The sequence below is a fragment of the Desmodus rotundus genome, chromosome 10, assembly GCF_022682495.2.
Source record: "Desmodus rotundus isolate HL8 chromosome 10, HLdesRot8A.1, whole genome shotgun sequence".
Classification (NCBI taxonomy): Eukaryota; Metazoa; Chordata; class Mammalia; order Chiroptera; family Phyllostomidae; genus Desmodus; species Desmodus rotundus.
The window spans coordinates 23,854,548-23,875,660 of record NC_071396.1 but is presented as its reverse complement, the minus strand read 5'-3'; the positions used below and the strand labels follow the sequence as shown (position 1 = coordinate 23,875,660).

The 21,113-nt window shown below is 45.8% G+C and overlaps 1 protein-coding gene across 2 annotated transcripts in view; it reads right to left on the bottom strand.

Annotated features, from left to right (window-relative positions):
- The window catches only part of FMN2 (formin 2), a 266,913-nt gene that overhangs the window by 225,095 nt on the left and 20,705 nt on the right, over positions 1–21,113 (bottom strand). For both annotated transcript variants that reach the window (XM_053912937.2, XM_053912938.1), the window contains exon 2: positions 19,641–19,807. In XM_053912937.2, the coding sequence (XP_053768912.1) occupies positions 19,641–19,807 (167 nt within the window). The remainder of the gene's footprint in view (positions 1–19,640; positions 19,808–21,113) is intronic.

The following is a 21,113-nucleotide window of genomic DNA, read 5'->3' as shown; positions in this document are numbered from 1 at the left end:
TTACCAGCATCACCGAAACCGAGGCCTGCCTTCGCAAGCAGCGCTTGGATCTGCAGAACTCAAATACAACTCAACAAAATAAAGCAGTGACTTTGGACAAGCCATCTCTAAAGACCAAGTGCTTAATACTAAAGGAACAATTGGGACTTAGAAACCAACAAATGTATCCACACCGTCTCCATGTATAGGCCCAGTGGGAAGACAGTTTATTAGCTCAATCTTGTTTCTACTGAACACTACTTTTTTTCTGAAGCAATTCACAAGGGAAAGGCTCCTGGCAGTATCTTTGCCTTTGCTTTTGACCATGCTGGGGCTATGCTAACATGTTTGTACTCGCAGCCTGTAACAAGCATTCTAAAATAGACTCAAAGACCTCTGCGTAAGAGGCACGATGGTCAAGAGCAGGCACCTGAGAGCTCAACAGTCGATGGGAAGCATTTCTCTGCCAATTAAAGTGTCCAGTCTCCCTCTCTCTAAAACAGACACACTAATGCTTCCCAGGGGTGTTATAAAAATCAAGTAACATTTGAAATCCTTAGCGAAGTAAGGACTCAAAAGGTGGTTAACTATTATGATGCAAATGGCCATTAGAGGTCCCTGAGTTGGACTTCTGTGTGCTGGTGAGGCAGCATAATTAGTAACAGAGTCTGGAAACAACATCAATTCTCGTCACCAAGCTCTGTACTCCTTAGCTGCATTTTAGTCTCAAATTATTATTCCGTCTCAAGTTGACCTTAATTAAAGCCGCTAATCAGTAAGGTTCTGAGCAGGGTGTGCCTTTCTCGTGCTTTGCGTGGTCTTGTTTTGTGAAAACGTTCCTCGTGCTGACAGACGCTGCTGCTTGTTATAGCTACGGAGGATGTGGGATACACTGACGACTTGTTTAATGGAGAGTCGTTTTACTCCTGGGGGCGGAAGAGACTGTTTTCCACCAGCAGTATGCATCGGTGTCTGCTTGATTACATTGAGGGGCCAGTGACCTGTAAGTTGTGACTGTGAATTTGAACTTGGAGCCTATGCTGTCTGTAAGCATTTCATGAGCTTTGTGTCTTGACAGACGCTCCTTCGCAACATTCTGTGCAAATCCTTAAAAGTAAAGAATGTTTCAAGGAGATTCATTTTTTAGCTAAAGGAGATCATTGTTTAGCAAATTCAACTTAATGAAAAATCTCTTTTAAAAGGAAGTTGTGTTCTTTTAACCTAAAACTCAAGGGAGTTACCAAGAGCTTTAACTAAATGCTGTCAGAAATGTACAAGAAAATCCTTTAACTTTATCTATATCAGCATTTAAAACACTTGATTATTTTCTCTAATGCAATTGTAACCTTAACTGTATCCATATTTGTTTTCATCTGTACTGGAAGAAAAAAACCCACAAATGTTATTTTCTTGAGCATTAGCTTTTCTTCCATTTCTCTTGGATTTAAAATTTTTTCTAAATGAAAATTACAGGTGGCCAATAGACATGTGAAAGGATGTTCATCGTCACTAATCATCAGAGAATGCAAATTCAAATCATAGTGAGCTGTCACCTCACACTTGTCAGAATGGCCATCGTCAATAAATCAACAAACAACAAGTGTTGGTGAGGATGTGGAGCAAAGGGAACCCTGGCACACTGTTGGTGGGAGTGCAGGTTGGTGCAGCCACTGTGGAAAGCAGTGCGGAGTTACTTCAAAAATTAACAACAGAATTGCCTTGTGACCCAGCAATGGCACTTCTGGGTATTCAGCTGAAGAAACCTGAAACACCAATTTGAAAGAATAGATGCTCCCCTATATTCACTGCAGTGATACTTACAGTCGCCAAGATTTGGACGCAGCCCATCTGCCCATCAGTAGATGAGTAGATAAAAATGCTATGGTACATCCACACAATGGAATACTACTCAGCTGTAAAAAAAAAATTTTCTTTAAAGAAGGAAATCTTACCTTTTGTGACAACATAGCTGGACCTGGTCAATATTATGCTCAGTGAAATAAGCCAGTGAGAGAAAGACATAGACCGTATGATTTCAGTTATATGTGGAATCTAATGAATGAAATAAACTAACAAAATAGAAACAGGCTAATAGGTACAGAGAGGGGTTGGGGAGCTGAGTGAAAAGGAGGAAGGGATTAAGCAAAATAAAAATAATTTTTAAAAAACCCCAGTACCTTACAGACAGATAACAGGCTGGTGGTGGCCGGAGGGAAAGGGGGCCCACACGGTGGTGGAGGCAGACTTGCCCTGGGGTGGGGGCACGCGGTGCGGTGTGAGGACGCTGTGTTATAGAATTGCACACCTGAGACCTATGTGATTTTGTTGGCCAATGTCCCAGCAATAAATTCAATAAAAATAATTTTTAAAATAAAAATAAATAAAAAGTATGACCATGGATTCTGCATTGTTGAAATTGTCTTCCAGCCACTCTGTAAGCTTGGAAATTAATACTATTCAGAGAATTTTCCTTCCATAATTTAAAGTAACCAGCAGAGGGCAGAGCTAAACACTTCCTGCTTGGATCCCTGGGCATGAATGAGAAGAAATTACAAAAAGAGGCTCAGGAGTTCTATTTCTGATGAAAACGCAGCACCTCAGCTGCTATATTTGCATATATGCTGAGCTTAGAGACAGGCCAAGAAGCAATGTCAACCTGATATTCTCTTCGGCAAAAACGTGGGAATAAAAATCAACCCTGTGGCAGAATAAATCACAGTGGTGGAAATGCGTGGACTCAACGGAATAAAGAAAGGGAGCGATGTCATGCTCATGGTACCTTGCTCAGTCCATGCAGGCACGTGATATGCACAAGTAAATAGCTTACAGGTAACATCAGACATGTTCGGTATGTGTGATGAGAATAGAGGTTAAAATATCTGTAAAAATAAATCTATGAAAATAATTCTATCTATATCCATACATGCATCCCATAATAACTTCTTGATCTAGAATGCAGACCCTATAAACAAGATCATTGAAAAGGTTTTAAGATTTTTCTATGGGGTTATTTGAAACTTTGATCTTATCCTCAGTCTTAAAACTCTATAATTTCAATGGTCTATATAACCCCTTGTACTTCAAAAGTACATTTCAAAAGAACATGCCAATAAATACATAAAGGAAGAAGCAAAGGGAGAGAAATACCTGGGGATATTTGCCTGATGTTACAGTAAGTATCATATAAGATTAAATTTACTATTTTTTAAGATAGGGTTTTATTCAGTTAATTTGTAAGTCTGAATATCTGCATTTTATATTTCTTAAGGTTTTTCAAACAAAAACAATGAAAAAGTTAAACGGAGCAAGTCCCCATAAGAAATGAAAGGCAGCATTCTTTCCACTGACGATTCTGTTAACTGCCTGGAGACCAACTCAATCTCAATCTCAGTATCTCTCTCCCCAGTTGCTCTCCCTCCCCCACTCCGCACCCCAGCCCCTCCCTCTCCCCTTCTCCCCTAGCAGTTTCTCAATTGCACACAAGAAGTGAACCAAAAGCTTAATGAGCAGCCGGGGGAAAGTGTTCCATCGTTAAGCTTAGTTCTAGCACAGCAGTGAAGCTCAGACCCTTGAGAATTCGAAGGCAGGACCTCCTTGGAGTTAAAGACAAAAGGCCCAGAGCGGCCTCCACGTCTAAGCCACAATATTCTCAGAACACGTTTTCTAGAACAAGGCTTTCCTAAGCCTGGCTGATCAGAAACCCCAGCATCCAGAGAGCAACCTCAGACCTAGTCAATCCAGACTAATTCCTGGAACTGGAGCCCAGGAATTAGCCAGAATTTTAGAAAGCTCCCCTGGTAGCATCTGATGCATTGGAGCGGGATATCGGATGAAGCTACAGGCTTAACCAGGAGGCAGCTAAGTGACGGAGGGCCTCGTAGGCCATGGTGTTAATCGGAGGGTGAAGCATCTCCAGCAAGTGACCCACCATCGATAGTCCTTGTGTGAAGGAAACGGGGAGGCAGGGAGGAACCAGGAGACGACTCAGGGGGATCTCAGACGCAGGGCGAAGGCGGCTTACACACAGTGACGGCAGCAGGAAAGAAAAAAAGGCCAGAGATTCTAGATGAACCTTTGAAGCCACAGGGCACAGCAGTCACTGGCCACGGAGGGCGAAGAGAAGGCACAAGCTATGGGGCCAGCTTTCTTGGGTTTTGATTCCCTCTCTGCCGCTTACAAAACTGTTTGACAGGGCAAGTGACCCTCTCCTAGTCTCAGTGTTCACATCAGAAAACAGAAGTAGGATTAAATAAATACAATTAGCTAAAGTAAATGAATCAGTTGAAGTGATAAACACTTACTAGCACAGCGCTTGGCCTTTAGTAAGCAAACGCTGGCTGCTAGCGGTGCTTTTTGTGGTTAACAGCGCTGTAAAAAGCTAATCCGTAAGACCAACTCTGGGGAAATATATTGTTAAAGAGAGAAAAAAGCTCCCCTAATGTTGAACATAAGGACTCAAGACCACTCGCAGCTTTCCGTAACTGTTGCTAAGGACTTTTTTTTTTCTCAAAAACATACGGAGAAATGTTAAGTAAGGAATCAATTTAGTTTCGTTGCAAGGACCTTCAGAGCTACAAACCGTGTGCATTACCGAATACGATGTCATGTCGTAGAAACAAGAATAAGTTCCAATTTTCTGACTCTCCCCTCCGTTCCTACCACTAGACCGGGGGACCCCAAACAGACCCAAGGGTGTCGCTGACCTGCATTCACCGCGGGATGTGTTCTTTCTCCCACCTTCCTGCCAACACCGAGGAAAACAGCACCCACCAGCAGGTCCTCACCGCCTTATCTCCAAAAGGGGTGCGAAATCCCTGCTTTGTCACGATACCATTTTTAAGGATGTACTCGCAATAAAAAAAGTCACATACTGAAAATAACAAATTAAAAATAAAGGACGCGCCCCATAGCAGTTGTGAATTGAAATAACACTATATTGCTACCAGATTGTTGCCCACTAATTCAGGGGCGAGTTCTTAAATATCAAATCAATGCAGCCTATATGGAGTGCAAAATTTTTATCAGGTAGCCAGTCAAACATTATATGCCTGAGTATCTACTTTTTAAAACTACTTTGAAAAGCAGCATACATAGGCCAGTGTCTCTGTTTCCCAGTCTACCCCGGGGAAAAGTGAGTAATTGGAAGCACCAAAGGTCAGCCCCTCTGTGACTTCCTGCCAGATCTCAGACCCTGTCTCCTGAGCGCCCCCTATTGGCCAGGTACTATGTCAAGAGTTGTAGAATTCTCGGGTACTTAACGGGATTTCCACCTGGAACTTCAGCGTGGCTTCTGCTGCCATCTATTTCCAATCTGAAAAACACCTCATACTGTAGCATATATCGGTTGCATTTTTAATATGATACTAAAAACATGCTTTTCTCCACCACATCCAGTGATCCCAGGAGCACAGCTCTTCATTTGCTCACATGTCCTCTTCCCCATCCAGCTCCAATAAATGCACACAATCAACACACAGTCCCTATTTACTAAAACATGATGCCATTTTCAGATTCAAAGCAGTTCCATTATTCTCGTCTCTAACCTCAGAAGTCTGTCTTGACTCTGCTTTAGGTAACTTTTTTCCAAGAGGATCTTCAACACTGCCCAACGGGTACCTTGAGACTCTGAGCATCAGAAAACAGCAAGAACTCGGTCCCTTTTCTCCCACATAGGCTGACATGCGGGCTCTGTCCCAACTTCAAAGAGAGCAGGAGGCTAACAGTTTCTGATCTGCACCCCAGGTCGGTGCCTTCTTCCATCAACCATCAAAACTGCCCTGTGCCCTCAGGCACTGGTGCTGCCAGGTTCTCCACTGGAAGTATCACAGAAAACTTCTCATTGTTGAGGTCTACTCTCCACCACAGCACCTACAGTGCACTCTCTGGTCCTTCCTTCTCGGGCAGATTTCTCTCGCCATGCAGCCTTCTCGGGCTGCTAACCCTAAGCGCCACCCTTTTCTCAGGCTGTCTTCCATCTTTGAGTCCCTGGTAGGCTGTATCCCCAGCACCTTTTTCAGTGCTCTCTACAAATGTCCAAGATTCTTCCTAACATTCACCTGACTCAGAAATAATGCAATTAGTTAAACGAATGCTCGTTACCCAGCTATATTTAATAAAGGCACAGGGACCGTTAACCACCAAGAACATGAGGAAGGCCAGAATGCATCTCAGGGGGGAGAAGCAGTGTGGCCCGCAGGAAAGCAAATGGGCCTGGGTGTCAGCAGACTGAGGTGCTGGCTCTGCCGAAACTATTTCCACCACAGGTAAGCCACTGCACCTGTCTGAGCTTCCCGGACCTCATCTGTCAACTTGGGAGACCTGGACTAAATTAAATCATCGTTAAGGACTTCTCCGGCTTTGACATCTTACTGTCCCACTGCAAAGCAGAAGACCAATTAGGTGTGGACAACGCACAGATGCGTGGCTTGAAACAGTAAGAACAGGAAAATCCTTCCCGTAGCCTGGGAGCATGTGGGGTAATGTGAACCAGAAGCATCAGAAATCAGTAACTTCTGCCAAGTGGGAGAGACGGCTCCCAGCGCATTTCACCCAGAAGCTGCTGTACATCAGTTTGTTCTACATATGAAATCCTGGAAACATCACAAATTAAAAGAATACAGCACAGGGAAAAACGTCATTTCCACCGAAACAGCGCCCTAGGGACCATTTCACAGAATACGCACCCAAAGGAAGGAAAGGGCCTTGGGCGTGGGTCTACCCTATGACGGGTTACTGTCAGAGACAGCCGGAACTGCAAAAACCCAGGCGCGTGTGTGGAAAAGACACGCAGGTTACTACAACAGCTTTCTTTGTTAACTAAAAACATCACAATGCACCTGTAAACCTACTTTTGCCCACCCCCGGGCAGTTGCAGGTTTTGTGCTGGTCACTGAACTTTAAGCAAGAAAGAGCATGCGCATAGTTTCCCAGAACTTCAAGTTCATTATCCTGTGAAATGGGGGTAAAATCCATCTCATCAGAGTTGTCACGAAGATTAAATGAATTAATATTTGTAAAGTTCTTAGGACAGTGTCTGGTATGTAATAACCATAATGCGTTTTTAAGTTCTAAAGCTAATTTTTAAAAAATAGAGGCACCAGTGGAAGGAAGTGACCATGCCCAGCAGACTGGTCACAGACTGGAAAGGGACCCAGGCCTAGCAAATAACTCACAAAGGAGGCAGCAACGAGGGAGTGAAGTGGATACACGCACAGCAAGAACAGAAATGCATCTGCCAGCCAGACCTGGCCCAAGGTTTTGCCCCGCTTCCTGCTGAGAAAGGACTGACATTAAAATAGAGACACCTAGACGTGAATGCAATCCTTCTTTCTGCTTGTATCGTAAATGCTCATAGTTCACTCCATGCATGAGTTATCATTCTAAACCAATCCATGTATCGTCGACTGAAGGACCCCTTCTGGAACTGTTCCCAAGTTAAAGTCTACCCTTCATGATAATGTTGGATGGCACCAGAGCTGTGTGAATGAACCACCCTTGACCCTGAACTCACCCCGACCTCACAGGCAGCAGTCCACTCACCTGGCCGCACTCTGTAGGCCACACTCTCCACCTCGTCACCACCACAAACCACTTTACCTGTCAAAAGATACACGAAGCCACCCTATCTGAAGCCTCTCTTCCAGACCTTGAGAATCCTGACTCCCCGACTTCCTACCACCCACTCTCTCTGGTGGTGTCTTCTACCTGTGTAGCCCACTCTTTCTGCCTCTCCCACACCAACACCCAGGCGCTATTACTCTCACTAACCATCCAGATGCACCCACCTGGGCAAAGTGCTAACCTCAGACCAGTGCAACGTTTTGCCTTTGCCACCCCGAGTGCTGGGACGGAGCCATTACCTCCCACATCCGCCCGCCCTCATCAGACACCCCTGCGCCCTTCTGTCCAGTTCTCAGCCCCATTTCCGTAGCATCCCAGGAAGCGCCTTCTACTTTCTAAACACCTGGCCTCACCTACTCCAGTGCAGAAGGTGACAAGCCCTAACTCACACAGGATAAGGGAGCCAGCAGCACTCCCTCTACTTCCCATCACCCACCTAAAAGAGCCCGCCACCCTCTGGACCCTTCTTCCCGCGTCTGTGTTCACACAGGTGTTCCTACTCCTGTCCCGGGCCAAGCCCCCCAACCTGTGCTAACACAACCCGCCTCTTCAAGCTTTCTCAGGACCAACCAGTATCAACTCTCCTTTCTCTCCCTAATTTTCAGCATTTCCTTCTCTACCCTCTCCATCAGCACCTACACGTGTTCTAACTCCCTCCCCATGCTTAAAAAAAAAAGGAGACAAAGAAAAAGAAAAAAAAAAAAAGCAGGAATGAGCTTTCACTCCCCACTCGTACCCCACCCACCCTGTGTTTCTTCTCCCTGACACAGAACCCCTGGAGCCGATCACGTGCCCAGCTGATCCCCCTCCCCCTCCCCACAGGCACCCTTGCCCCGCCACCCAATCCTCAGTGCCACAGCACCCTGCTCGGATCCCCCTCCGTGAGGTTATTCACAGTAATGTTTCATAAAGTCAGTGACTGCTTTTCAGTCTTAACCTTACTTGACCTCTTGGCAACACTGTATATCACTTTATTTTTAATCTTCCTTTTTTCTGTTCTACCTCTGTGACTCTCCTTGCAGCTCTTCCCCCTGTTCATTGCATAAATGTTCGCCTGTGTGTCGGAAGCTTCTTGCTTCTCACTCTGCGGGCACTGTCCAGTACATAATGGCCTCGGGTAGCACCTACACGCTGAAGTCCTCAATCTCTCTCCCAACCCCTAGACACAAATAACCGATCACTTTTGCCTATCCTTCAGTGCACGCTCAGGTTCAGTGAAACCTCAACTGAACCACCTTCTCAGCCTGCTCCTGTGCGTTATACACAGTACATGGTGCCACCCTCTACCGGGTCACGCAAGCCAGAAATCTGGGGCTACCCTTGGGTCTGCCCTCCCCCTCACCTTGACGCAATCCAACAGGTCCCTGAGTCTTTCCACCTCTGTCTTCCAAAGCAGCGCTCTTCAAAGTGTGGTCTCGGGTCAGCAGCATCACTGTTACTGGGAACCGACTTGAAACGCAAGTTCTCCAGCCCCACCTGAGACCCAAAAAATCAGAAAGTCTGTGGGTGGAGCCCAGCAATGTGTGGTTTAACAAGTCCTTCAGGTGATCCCAATATCCGCTGGGGTTTGCCAACCACTCCTCTAGGTACCGTTAGAATTACATGTTTTCCATTCCGCATTTCCGCTTATGTAGTTGCAGGCGCTATTTCCAACACCCACTCCCCCACCCCCAGATTATTGCAACATCTTCCTCAGAATCTTCCCGCCTCCAAACCATACCCACAGAACACCCCTCAGTCCATACTCCACAAACACCCCGATGTCCTCTCTAAAACAAGACTCTGATCACTTCACACCCCTCCCCCTAAAACCCTCTCGTGGCTCCTAATGCCCTCAAGATTGAATTCCAGTTCCTAAGCCCTTCTTTAAGAAGCCTTCATAAATGGCTCTGGGGGCCATCTAGCATTTTTTCTTAAGATGCCCCCTTTTTCTTGCCTCCTCATGCTGAGCCTCTACGCTCCAGGTCATAACGACCACTAAACAGCTCAGAAGCCTTCTATCACCTCCAGTAAATACTGAGCCACTACCTTGGCCCAGTAGCTCAGTTGGTTAGAGCACCATCCCGAGGTGCCAAGGTTGCAAGTTTGATCCCCGGCCAGGGCACATACAAGAATCAACCAATGAATGCATGAATAAGCGGAACAACAAATCTCTCTCTTTCTTTCTTTCTCTCTCTCTCTCTCTCTCTCTCTGGCTCTCTCTGAAAATCAATAAATTAAAAAAAATACCGAGCCACTGTGTCTGCTAATCCTTTTGACAGTAAGCAGATAAGCACAGGAGAGCATCTGCATTTTTCATGGAAAAATTCAGCCAATAGTGTGTGACTGACAGCTGACCACACGTGGTTAGGGACAGAAAGAAAAGTCAAACTTGCACAATACACTCAGTTTTTACATGCCTCACCTGAGCACACACCTGGGGTCAGCAAACTAGCGCCCGCAGGCCAAGCCCAGCCAGCTGCCTGTTTCTGTAACTAAGTTTAGCTAGAACACGCGGCCACGCTTATTCCCTACACAGTGTCCACATCTGCCTTCACAGCACAACGGCGGAGCTGAGTAGCTACGACAGAGACCGTAAAATATTTACTAAGGCCTAAAGTACCTTCTAGCTGGCTAACTTTGGAAAACTCTGCCAACCCCTGCTCTAGACGATAATGTTAATAAAAAGGGAATAAATCTGTCAGGTTTCCAAAGTGCTGTAAAACTCAGGAGGAAACACTAACCCCCTAAGCTCCTGGCTGGGTGATGGTCACTCAGCCCAAGGAGTCTCCATTTCGCCATTGACTCACGATTCTCTGCAGCTCCGGGCTCTTGAGAAAAGACAAGGAAAGCCACCAGAAAGGCGAGCACGGCAACGGCACTAATTAGTATTCAATGCCCCTTCAGGAGAAGGACCAGAAAAGTCGTGACAAGTTGGGCAGAGTCGCCCGTTTCCGTAAAAGTCCATCATATAAATGCAACACGAATTCTGAGTCGCCCGGCACTGTTGGCCAGATGAAAGGTTCCGGTGGTGAAAGACAAAAGATACTGCAAAGAAGGAAGGATGGAACGGCCTTGAACAGTGTGACTGCCACTAATGTGTTTTTAAAAAGCAATTTTTCTAGGAAGAGACTGATAGCTGTAGGAGGGGAGGCAGGATGGGGGAATGGCAGAAGGGAGGGGAAGGGACTGCTGGTCGAAGAACACGTATGAGTGACGTGTGGATGTGGACAACGGAGAGGGGAGTGACCGCAAGAGAGGGGCGGGCTGCGTAGGGGGGCACAAAAGGGAAAAAAGACATTGGGACAACTATAATAGAACAAACAATAAAAAATAAAAATAAATATCAATTTTTCTACACTTCGATTACCTTTATGGTTGGGGATTATTCTAAAATCCACAGAAGTAGCATTTCTTCTAAGCTCAGAAAACTGCGACGAGAGAATTACAATCAGAACCCTACTGTTGCAACAATACTCTGGAATTCAGAATAATGGGGAAGACATCACCTCTTCTGGCTTCGAAAATCAAATACATAAAAAGTGGAACATATTAGAAATGTACTGAGTCACACATCAAATTAGAAAAACCAAAATAATCCCAGAACATATGTTCTTAGACTCCTGTGTGTAAAAAGTTGGGTACCAATTACTACAGGATCCAATCACACCCCCCCCCACTGAGCAGTAACCTGGGACCAGTTACTATACATCGCAGGGATAATGACAAATGTGACGGAGTCTAGAGAAGTAACAATGTTTAAAATATACCTGGAAAGCCTTCCAGATGTAATGTGACCCACCACACACTCAGCCCTGTGCTAGAGACAGGTCACTAACGCAGGGTGATTGGTTTTGAAACCGAAAAAGTGAGCGGTCTGCGAGGAAGGAAACCGAGTTGGCACTTCTTGATACATAGCCACTTAGGCCATAAATCTATTTTATAAATTTTAAAAAAAATGAAAATGCCCCTTTTAACTAAGAATAGTAGAGAGTGTTCTTTGTGTTTGCATTTATTGATTGTTCCCTTCAATAACTTTTATCCCACGAGAAGCAGCCAACCAGGAAAACCCGACTTATTCCCTGCGGTGAGGTCTGTGGAAGAGAAGGGCAACGCCGTGGGCCAAACCAACCTGTCGCCCTTTCTGGTTCCCCTGGCTCAGGAGCTCTGCATGCAACTGCCGTCCTTGTCCTCTGGGGAGGCGTTACAGAAAGTGGGACTTTCGTTCATTCATGCCACATTCTCCGGACAGCCAAACGTTCATGCACATGAACACAGAGAACTAAAGCTACAGATGCGGGAGTTATGTGCTTCTCAGCACCGGGGAGAGCGTGTCGTCCCTGTGGAGCGGCCGTGGCCAAGGCACCAAGTGGGACGGACAGATTCACCTTCACAATTTGCGTTCGCCTCACTCCTAGCGTTTCCTACTCTCTCCATTCACATTCTACTCCACCCAGAAAGGGCTGGGGGGCTGGGGGCGCAAACCTGACCATCAGAGCAGTAAAACTGCAAGTAGCAAACAGACTAAGAAGGAACGGCAATAAGCCCAGAAGCAGAGGTCCACAGAGAAAACTCCAGGCCAAAGACTCCCTCCCAACTACACCCTCAAGAGGCTCTCCTGGGCCTTGCTACAGCATGCATTGCCAGAAACGGCAATTCCTCCGCTCTTTCCAAAAGAACTCAATTTCTGGTCGTTCAAGTTTGCTACAGTTTCCCTCTCTACTTAGGCTGATACATGTAACTGGAAATAACAGGGGGACAGAAGCAGTCAGCACTGGCAGAGCCCCCGAGGGGAAACCGACGGCATTTCTGCAGGTGAAGGATGAGTTTGGAGGCCCAGAGAGGGGTGTGGGTCTTCAGCTGGACAAGCACGCACGTGTTGAAGGCAGGAGGCAGGTCACAGAGGTCCGAGGAATTGGCAGTTTTCTGACGGCTTTATGTAGAAGGCACATCACCGGGTTTTCTCCACGATTGACATTTTCTACTGGGTAAAGCTTTGTCGGGGAAGGGGAGGGAGGTCTTGGAGAACATTTGGCAGCATCCCTGGCCTCTACCCGTTAGATGCCAGCTGCACCCCGCCCCCCATTATGATAAACAAAGCCATCTTCAGACCTTGCCAAATAGACCCTGGAGAGGAGCACGGCCTCGAACAGAGAATCACAAGGCCAGAGTAAGGAGGCTGGGCAGGAGACCAGTAATGGAGAGGCCTAAGAAGGTAACTTAAAAGACCAATTCCAGAGGAGGACAAAGCGGGGGAAATTGGGACAACTGTAATGGAACGGACAAAAAAAAATTTTAAATTGTATATAAAGAAAAGATCACATTCAAGCAAGTGATGGCTGAACTGCAAGGAGACTGTCCCTATTCCTCTCATATACATGGCCTCATAATCCAGACCCCACGGTCATCCAGAGAATGTTCCAAGCCCGCCCTGTGCAAAATCCTCTCTGCCCGTGAAGCCCCCATCATCCAGCCCTGTCATCACCTGTCCCTCCTCGTCACAGACACTGACTGACCGCCTCGGCCATACACTCACCAAGCTCCTTGTCACATGGGCCTGTGTCTTCCCCTCAACACCTGCCCCCCACAGTCCTGCGGGCCTTGGAGTCCCAGCCAGTACGCGGAGCTTCTCAACTCGAGTGACAGAGGGCCTTCCTCTCCACAGACTAGATTTCAGAATCAGTGTAACAGCTCCCTCTCCGAAATCGTTCAAACATTAAATGTATTGGGATAACGTTGGTTAATAACATTATACAATTTTCAGGTGCACAAGATTAACACTCAACACTGGAGCTCTCTATTGCGTGCTCACCCTCTGAAGTCTAGCCTCTTCCATGACCTTGTATCTGACCCTCTTCCGCACGTTGCCTCACCCCCAACCCCTCGCCCTTCTGGCAACCAACATGCTGTTGTCTGTATCAATGAGTTTTTGTTTGCTTTGTCATCCCGTTTGTTACTTTTTGTTTTCTATCCCCATTGGGATGAAATCATATGGTTTTTGTCCTTTTCCATATTTCACTTAGAAAACTACGCTTATGATCCATCCATGTTTTCGCAGTTGGCAATACTTCCCCTCTTTATGGCTGAGTAGTACTCCGTTGTCTTCATCCATTAATCTGGCCACCGACGCTTATGTTTTTCCCACATCTTGGTCATTGCAAATAACACTGCAATGAACATGGGGGTATGTATCTCTCTACAAATAAGTGTTCTCATACTTTAGGGTAAATCTCCAGAAGAGGAATTGCTGGATCATACAGCAGCACTATTCTTAATTTTTTAAGGAACCTCCACACTGTTTTCTACAGTAGCCGCACTAATTTAGGTTCTCAGCAACAGTGTATAAGGGTTCCCTTTTCTCCACATCCTCTCCGACACTTGTCATTTCGTGTTTTGTTAATAACAGCCATTCTAATAGATGTGAAGTGCTCTTTCACTGTGGTTTTGATTTGCATTTCCCTAGTAACTAGAGATGTTGAATATCTTTTCATCTCTATTGGCCATCTGTATATCTTCCTTGGAAAAGTATCTGTCCAAAGGAAAAGTATCTTTCCTTTTGTTACCCTCCTTATCATGGATTCATGCAATGGTTACCTGGCTAATGAAACCGATGTAAAACACGGCTACAGAATGAATTTCGGTGAGTAAAATCTTGCATTTTACTAGTGGCTTCTGTGCTGAGATTAGAGAAACGTTTACAAGAAAAAGAAATACTCGGCTAAAATAATTTTAAAAACTGGCCTGCGAAGTGAGTATAATTTTAATTTAGAAGAAAAATGACTTTCTGAAAGTTAATACTATGAGCGATGTTTCAAAAATAAAAATAAGCAAGTAAACATGTTTATTCTCTTAGAGCTGCAAAATGTCATAGATTTTACTGCTTCTCAGAAAAAGATTTATGTGAGTTTGACTAAATAGCATCTAGTACTCCTCCTGCTCTGAAAACTAATTAATTCCAACACAAATGACCGATTCTACGTGTTCGCTTGAATATTCATTCTGACTACTGGTAACAATGAAGAGAGCACATTTCATCAGTTTTCTGCTAGCGGCTGCTGTTGGTAACCATTACTGACCTACCTTTCAACAGGTTCAAGATCTTGTTTCTTTTATTCCTTTTTGGACTGAACTTTCATGTCTTCCTCCTCTTAAATTCTAGCCTCACTAATATCCTCATCCAAATCTATGTCCATTTAAATACACACCAAGAATGGAGATCACTACTTATTTAGCAAAATCAGCAGATCTGCCAAACTAAAAAAAGCCCAGCATCCAAAAACATGCATCCAAAAACATTCTATGAAAAAGACATTTAAGATCACTTACAAAGGACTGAGTAGGTACAACCATACACTCCTGCCCAAATCCTCCAGTCACGTAAGCTTGCTTTATTTTTTGCCTGTAAAGCAATAATATGACACCCGACGTAGTTATGACAGAAGAAATCCTAGAAGAGCTTGCTTGTGCATCACCAACAATTATGTCAGATAACCATGGTTTGCTAGAAAACAGCTGCTGGTGAATATGACCCAAGGAAAGGGGTCGCGATATGAATAAAGGCATTTAAAGGAAAAGGGATCTTAAAGGGCCACATACTGGACTTGTTCTTGCAAAACGACCCCTGTTCACAACTAACAGGCAATGAGCCAGGTCTGTGGTTTGCAACAGGTGGGGCACTCGCCTGTCTTCTCACAGGTGGCAGGGCAGGGCCCCCAAACTTCCAATTCTGTGACTGTCACAAGCGAAGGTTTTGCTGTTTCTGAGAAGTTGGAGACTGGAGCAAAATTTTCAGGAGAGATTCCCCCCCCCCACCCATCAGACAAATGACTAAAACAGGTTCTAGAAGAAAACCATCTCTCTTCAGACCACAAAGAATCACTATGATCTTCCCCTCAACAATACAATCTACCAAATCACAAGCAGAAATATTCTCTGTGATTCCTCTTGCTAGCTTTAGAATCGGTCTAGCTTAGGATCCTTTCTGTCTGAAATCTAAAGCAGAAACAAACCAACAAACAAAAGCAGAAGGCAAACGGGAGAATACTGAGAATAAGAAGTAGGTTCAGAGTTCCTAGGTCCCCAGATTAGGAACGGAAATGGGAAAACGACTGCAGACAATAAATACTACTAGGCACTTGGCGCTCGCTCTTTCTTTCTGGCTTGTGAAGACAGAGCTATGAGAAGGGCTGTCCGCCCTGCGGATGGCTGACATAACTGTGAGCCTCACGGCCTTAACTTTGATCAGCAGAGAAAGTCAGTAATGCTCCACTCAGCAAAAATCAGACTCTCACGCTTGTCAGGTAATAGGCTAGGTGTTAGGTTTCTAAATAAAAAGAATTTTATTCAAGAATTTAATGAGTACCACTTCTGTCCTTAAAGCATTTTCCCCCTAAAACTCATCTGGCTTCTCCATCTCAGTAACCGGCACAACCATCCACCCAACTACTTAAATCCCAAAACCATGATGTCGTCTTTGATTTCCTTTTCTCGTTGTCCCTGCTCTAACCCACTAGAAGGGCCGCCAGCTCCACCTCCGGAATCCATCCCACACCTACCGCCTCTGCTCCAACTCCCTCACCTTCATCCTACCCCAACCTCTTGCTCAACTACTACAATGCCCCACCTCATGGTCCAGCTTCTACTTCTGCCTCCTACACTTTAGTACTCAAAGGCCAGGCTATGCGATCCAGGTGAAATATAGAGTATGTTCTTCTCCTGCATAAAACCTTCCAAAAGCTCCCACATTTTTTTTAAAGTCAATGTTCCTTGCATGGCTCCTAAATCCTTTCTGTCCTCCTCTCACGGAACTTCATCTGCACAGGCCCTCATTCTGTGCCTAGCTTGTGCCCTCCCCAGGCCCTTTGAACTTGACACTTGAGCTTCCTAGGATGACCCTCCCTTAGACCTCATCTCATGACTCCTGAATGAGGCTTCCCTCTACATTCACCTGCCCCAGCCCCATTCACTCTATCATGCCACTTAGGTTTCCTTCCTTCATACCATTACCTGTGCTTTGATTTGTGTGTGTGTGTGTGTGTGTGTGTGTCTCTTCCCACCATGAAAAGAATAGAAATTTCAGGAAAACAAGAATCTTATTTCTCTTGTTAACTAACATATCTCTGGAGCCTAAAACATTGCCCACCCTGTAGAATGCATCTGGTAAACATCTGCAAATGAATTAACATAATCACTCGAAGCTCCTTGCCTTTGAGTATTCTTCTTTAAGGTAAAATGTAAGAAAAATGTGACTTTCTTTTGGATAGCATTTCTAAAGCAAAATATCAGGCTCTTTGAATGTATAAAAACAATTCGATGAAGTCAGAAGGGTGGACTGAAGGAGGCTGATCCCTAAGCTGCATCAATCAGCAAGACCCCCAATCAAACCTCGACTTCCCTAATCACATGTGGGAATGGAGAGGGGAAAGGCAGAGGGGAGAGGGGGTGAGTGTTCTTAGGGAAGGGTGCAAAGTCAGGGGTGGGAACAGTAACAGGTATGAGCTTGTTCTCAAAGGGTGTCCCGTCTTGAAGGGCAACTGTCCTCGAGAGAACCGTTCGTTAGCAATCCTCCCCAGCGATTTTCTATGACTCAGCAGAGAGACTAATCATCAGAAACCTCTCTCCACAGATAAGTGCATTCCTTGTCATTCCCCCACTAACACCTCAGTCTGCACATCCCCCTGTAGTGGTACCTCTTCCGAGTTTTGAAGAAACCCTAGACCGTACATACAATAAATGCACACTTCTGGTACTGGAGTGCTGTTGAAGTATATGGAATAAGATTTCTTAATAGAGCACCTTTAATTTTGTAATTGTTCTGTGTGCAGTTTGGCAAGGGGTGCAGGGAGATAGCAATGAATACAGTAAGAGGAAATACAATCATAAAGTGACTGGAGAGAAACCATCCATTCTGAGGAAATTATTTCTTATCATATTAAGGGATTTTGTTTTCTGTTTGCTTTTTGCTCTCTGTGCCAGGCTGCTGCCCTCCAAAATGACAAGGCTGGGAGGAATTACTAGTCTAACACACAAGGATGGCGCAGGGAGGGGATAAGAAGCAGCCAGTTCAGTGAATAGAAAAAAAAAAGATTAGAATTATCTTACTCTTTTCAGTTTATTCCAATTCTGCATTTAATGAATGATAACACTGTACTTCTGAGCTTTAAAGGAGCAATGTGCAGTCAACTTGGGAATAGTTTTAATCAAAAAGCAAGCATTAGACATAGCTAGTGTTTGCCTTTGTTTGCACCATATTTATTTTAATTCCACCTTGCAAATTGATATATCTTCTAGAACACAGCTCTGCAACACTTTTGGCCCAGCACACTCCCTGGGTTCTGTCTCTTAGGAATAAGACACAACTCTCACAAAAGACAAAGAAAAGGGAAGAAAAAATGTAAACTATCCAATTCTTCCCATAGAAGAAAAAGATCTACCTGGCAGTGATTAGCTGCCATGTCATTAAAAAAATACATAAATAGGTAAGCCTTAAGAAGGAAGCTTCCCAAGTCACAGCACATCCTTGGGAAATCTTCTTTCATGTCTTATTACTTGGGTTTATTTCCTTCATAGTATTACCTATGCTATCAGCAAGGTCTCACAATTATTTTATGTGATCTATTTTCCTAGTACTGAAGAGAGACTCAGAAGACCACAGGTTGTAATGGGTAAAGAAGAGAAAGAAGGAAAACAGGCACATAGAGACATTTTACTATTTACATTGCATCTTGATCTCGGACAGGACTCATTTTCATTGTCTTTCAAAACTCAACCTTAGTTCACTCCTTGATCAAAAGCACATACATTTTGAACACGTCTGCAAGAGTAGGGGGTATAGATGGAAGCAATGGAACTACAACCCATCCGCATGAGAACTCCGCCTCACCAAACCTCAGCACACGTGGGCCAACCGGACCTTCAATTTTCTTATGAGAAATTCATATACTCATCACAACCAACATCATACATGTACCACATACCTGAGAAAGGTTAGTAATACTCTGGCTTGAAAATGATAATCCAATCCAACTATGCTGATATTCGTTATGAATTGTGAATATCTCTTTGGAATTACTGTTCCGCAGTATTAACTCTCTTGGTGGCGGGGAGCTGGGGGAAAAAGCAGACAATGCTGCTTCATGTCAATATTTTGTACGTAGATGAGTAATGAATGCATTGAAATAGCATTCTTGGGCCCATGGAGACCTGCGGCCCCCCGGGACCAAACCTGTTGCCCTGTGGAGCTGCTTCTGGAGGAATGCCTGTGGCCGGCCAAGTCAGGAACACTGATCAGAGCCACTTGATATCATCACCGATTGAAGCAGGCTAGATAACTGTCCGGAGTGGCCCTCTGGTAAGGGCAGGAGGTTTAGCAAATAAAGAATACAATAAAAATACCCTAGAAATCTCACCGTTTGTGACAACATGGATGCACCTAGAGGGCATTATGCTCAGTGAAAAAATTAAGTTGGAGAGAGGAAGACAAATACCATGTGATTTCACTTATATGTGGAATCTAAAGAGCAAAACAAATGAACGAACAAAATAGAAACAGACTCCGAGATACAGAGAACAGCCTGATGGCATTCGGCGGTGGGGGGGGCGCGGGGTGGGGGGGAACCTGGGTGTATAAGGTGAAGGGATTAAGAAGCACAGATTTGCAGTTACAGAATAGTCACAGGGATGTACAGTAACGCACAGGGAATAGTATAGTCCCCAATATTGTAATAACATGCATGGTGCCAGGTGGGTATTGGAAATACCAGGGGATCCCTTTGTAAATTTTATAATTGTCCAACCACTACACTGTATACCTGACACTAATACAAAATAATGTTAAATGTAAACTGCAGTTGAAAGACAAAATAGAGAAGGAATACCCCAGTGCAAAAAAGCAAGCGTAGAAACAGGCACCCTGAGCTGTTGGGGTGCGGGGGGGAGGCTGGAGGAGGAAGGCATCTCGCACCGCACGCTGGTGTTTCAATGATGGGGTGATGGGGCCAACACACGCACCAGCGCTGGTCCGACAGCACTCTGCCTCAGGGACAGACCTGGGTCCTACTTACGTCGAACGGAGCCGAGCTTGACTGGGCGCTCTGGCCGCAGGGCTCCCTGAAGCAGTCACTGAAGGGAAGGAGAAGACCCATGGCGAGGATGCGGGAGCAAAACTTCTCCGCCTCTTCCGGAGGTCCGTTCTCCTGCTGGCTGAACAGCTTCTCCAGCAGAGTCCGCCCTGCGGAGGGAACGGGGATTAGAAGGCAGCGCTGACAGGTCACCTGCCTCAGAGCTCTCCCCGGGGAGGGGACACGGGTAAACACAGTTGCCACAGCTACACCCAGGTGCAGAGAGCAGCTTCTCAGACTCGCCCAGAAAGCGCTGCCAGCCGAGGCCTGGGCCACCACGTGGGAAAGGTCAGCTCCGGTTTTCCCTCCCATCCCCCCCAATACCTCCCGCTGCAAAAGAGGATGGGCCACATTAGGGGCCGCGCATCTTCTCCCATCTAAAGAAGGGCCCCGAGATTTCGGATGTCACTGGAAAGCCTCCTTCCTAGGAAGCAGTGAGTCACCACCACTTGCCTAGAGAATGTCAGGGGCTGACCGGGGTGACATTGGGAGGGGGGGACGGAGAAGAGGAGACAGGGAGGCAGGAGGGAGCCGACCAGTGACAACAGCCCCCCTGAAGACAAAGGTGATGGAGAGACACGCAAAAACGTCTCCTGTGCACCTCAGACCCCTAACTGTAGAGTAGGTCCAAACTTGTTCTTTTATTATTTCTCTAAAAGGGACAAGAGAAGAGAAGTGGCTGAGGACCTCGGAGGCCCGGGGCCACCTGCTCCCTGGGTTCCCAGTGCACCTTACACTCACCCGGAGAACGGAATGGTGGAAGTGCCTGGGTTAACACGCCCCTTAACCTGCCCCCTTTCACACCCCTCCCTTTGAAGCATGGCCACCCTCGGGAGACCACACAGCCTTGATAACTCTCCGGTCACTGGACGCCTGCTTTGCTTTCTCCTGCCTCCAGGTGATCTTCCCTGCATTCCCTCCTCGATTCCCAATGCATACAAGAAGCTGCAAACTGTAATTTCTTGGAAGCATTCCGCCTCAGTCTGTGGAGATCTTGCTTCCAGATGTATTCTCTGTTTGACTCAAATACATTTTTATAAAAATCCCCTACAGGTTTGGACATTCCCGCATTGGCACTGACGTGGTATAGTCAGCAGGATTCCAGAAAAGCCCACCCTGGCCCACCCCACCGAACCAGACTCCCTGCTAGGTCCCAGCTGGGCCCACCGTGCTCCACCAGCTCCCTACTTCTCGTTGGATGAACTTGGGAGGGTTTTCTCTTGGAAGCCGAACTTACCTGCTTTAGGGAGAGGTTCCTGACCTTATCTGAGCTGTTCCTATGTGACTGCTTTTAATTTCAGCTTTTTGAAAGGGACTCACAAGAAACATTAAAATTCACGTGGGTAATCACGCCTCCAAGGTTCACAAGCCCTGCGACGGTCAGAGTCCAGTCTGCGTGGACCCTCACCTTGTAAG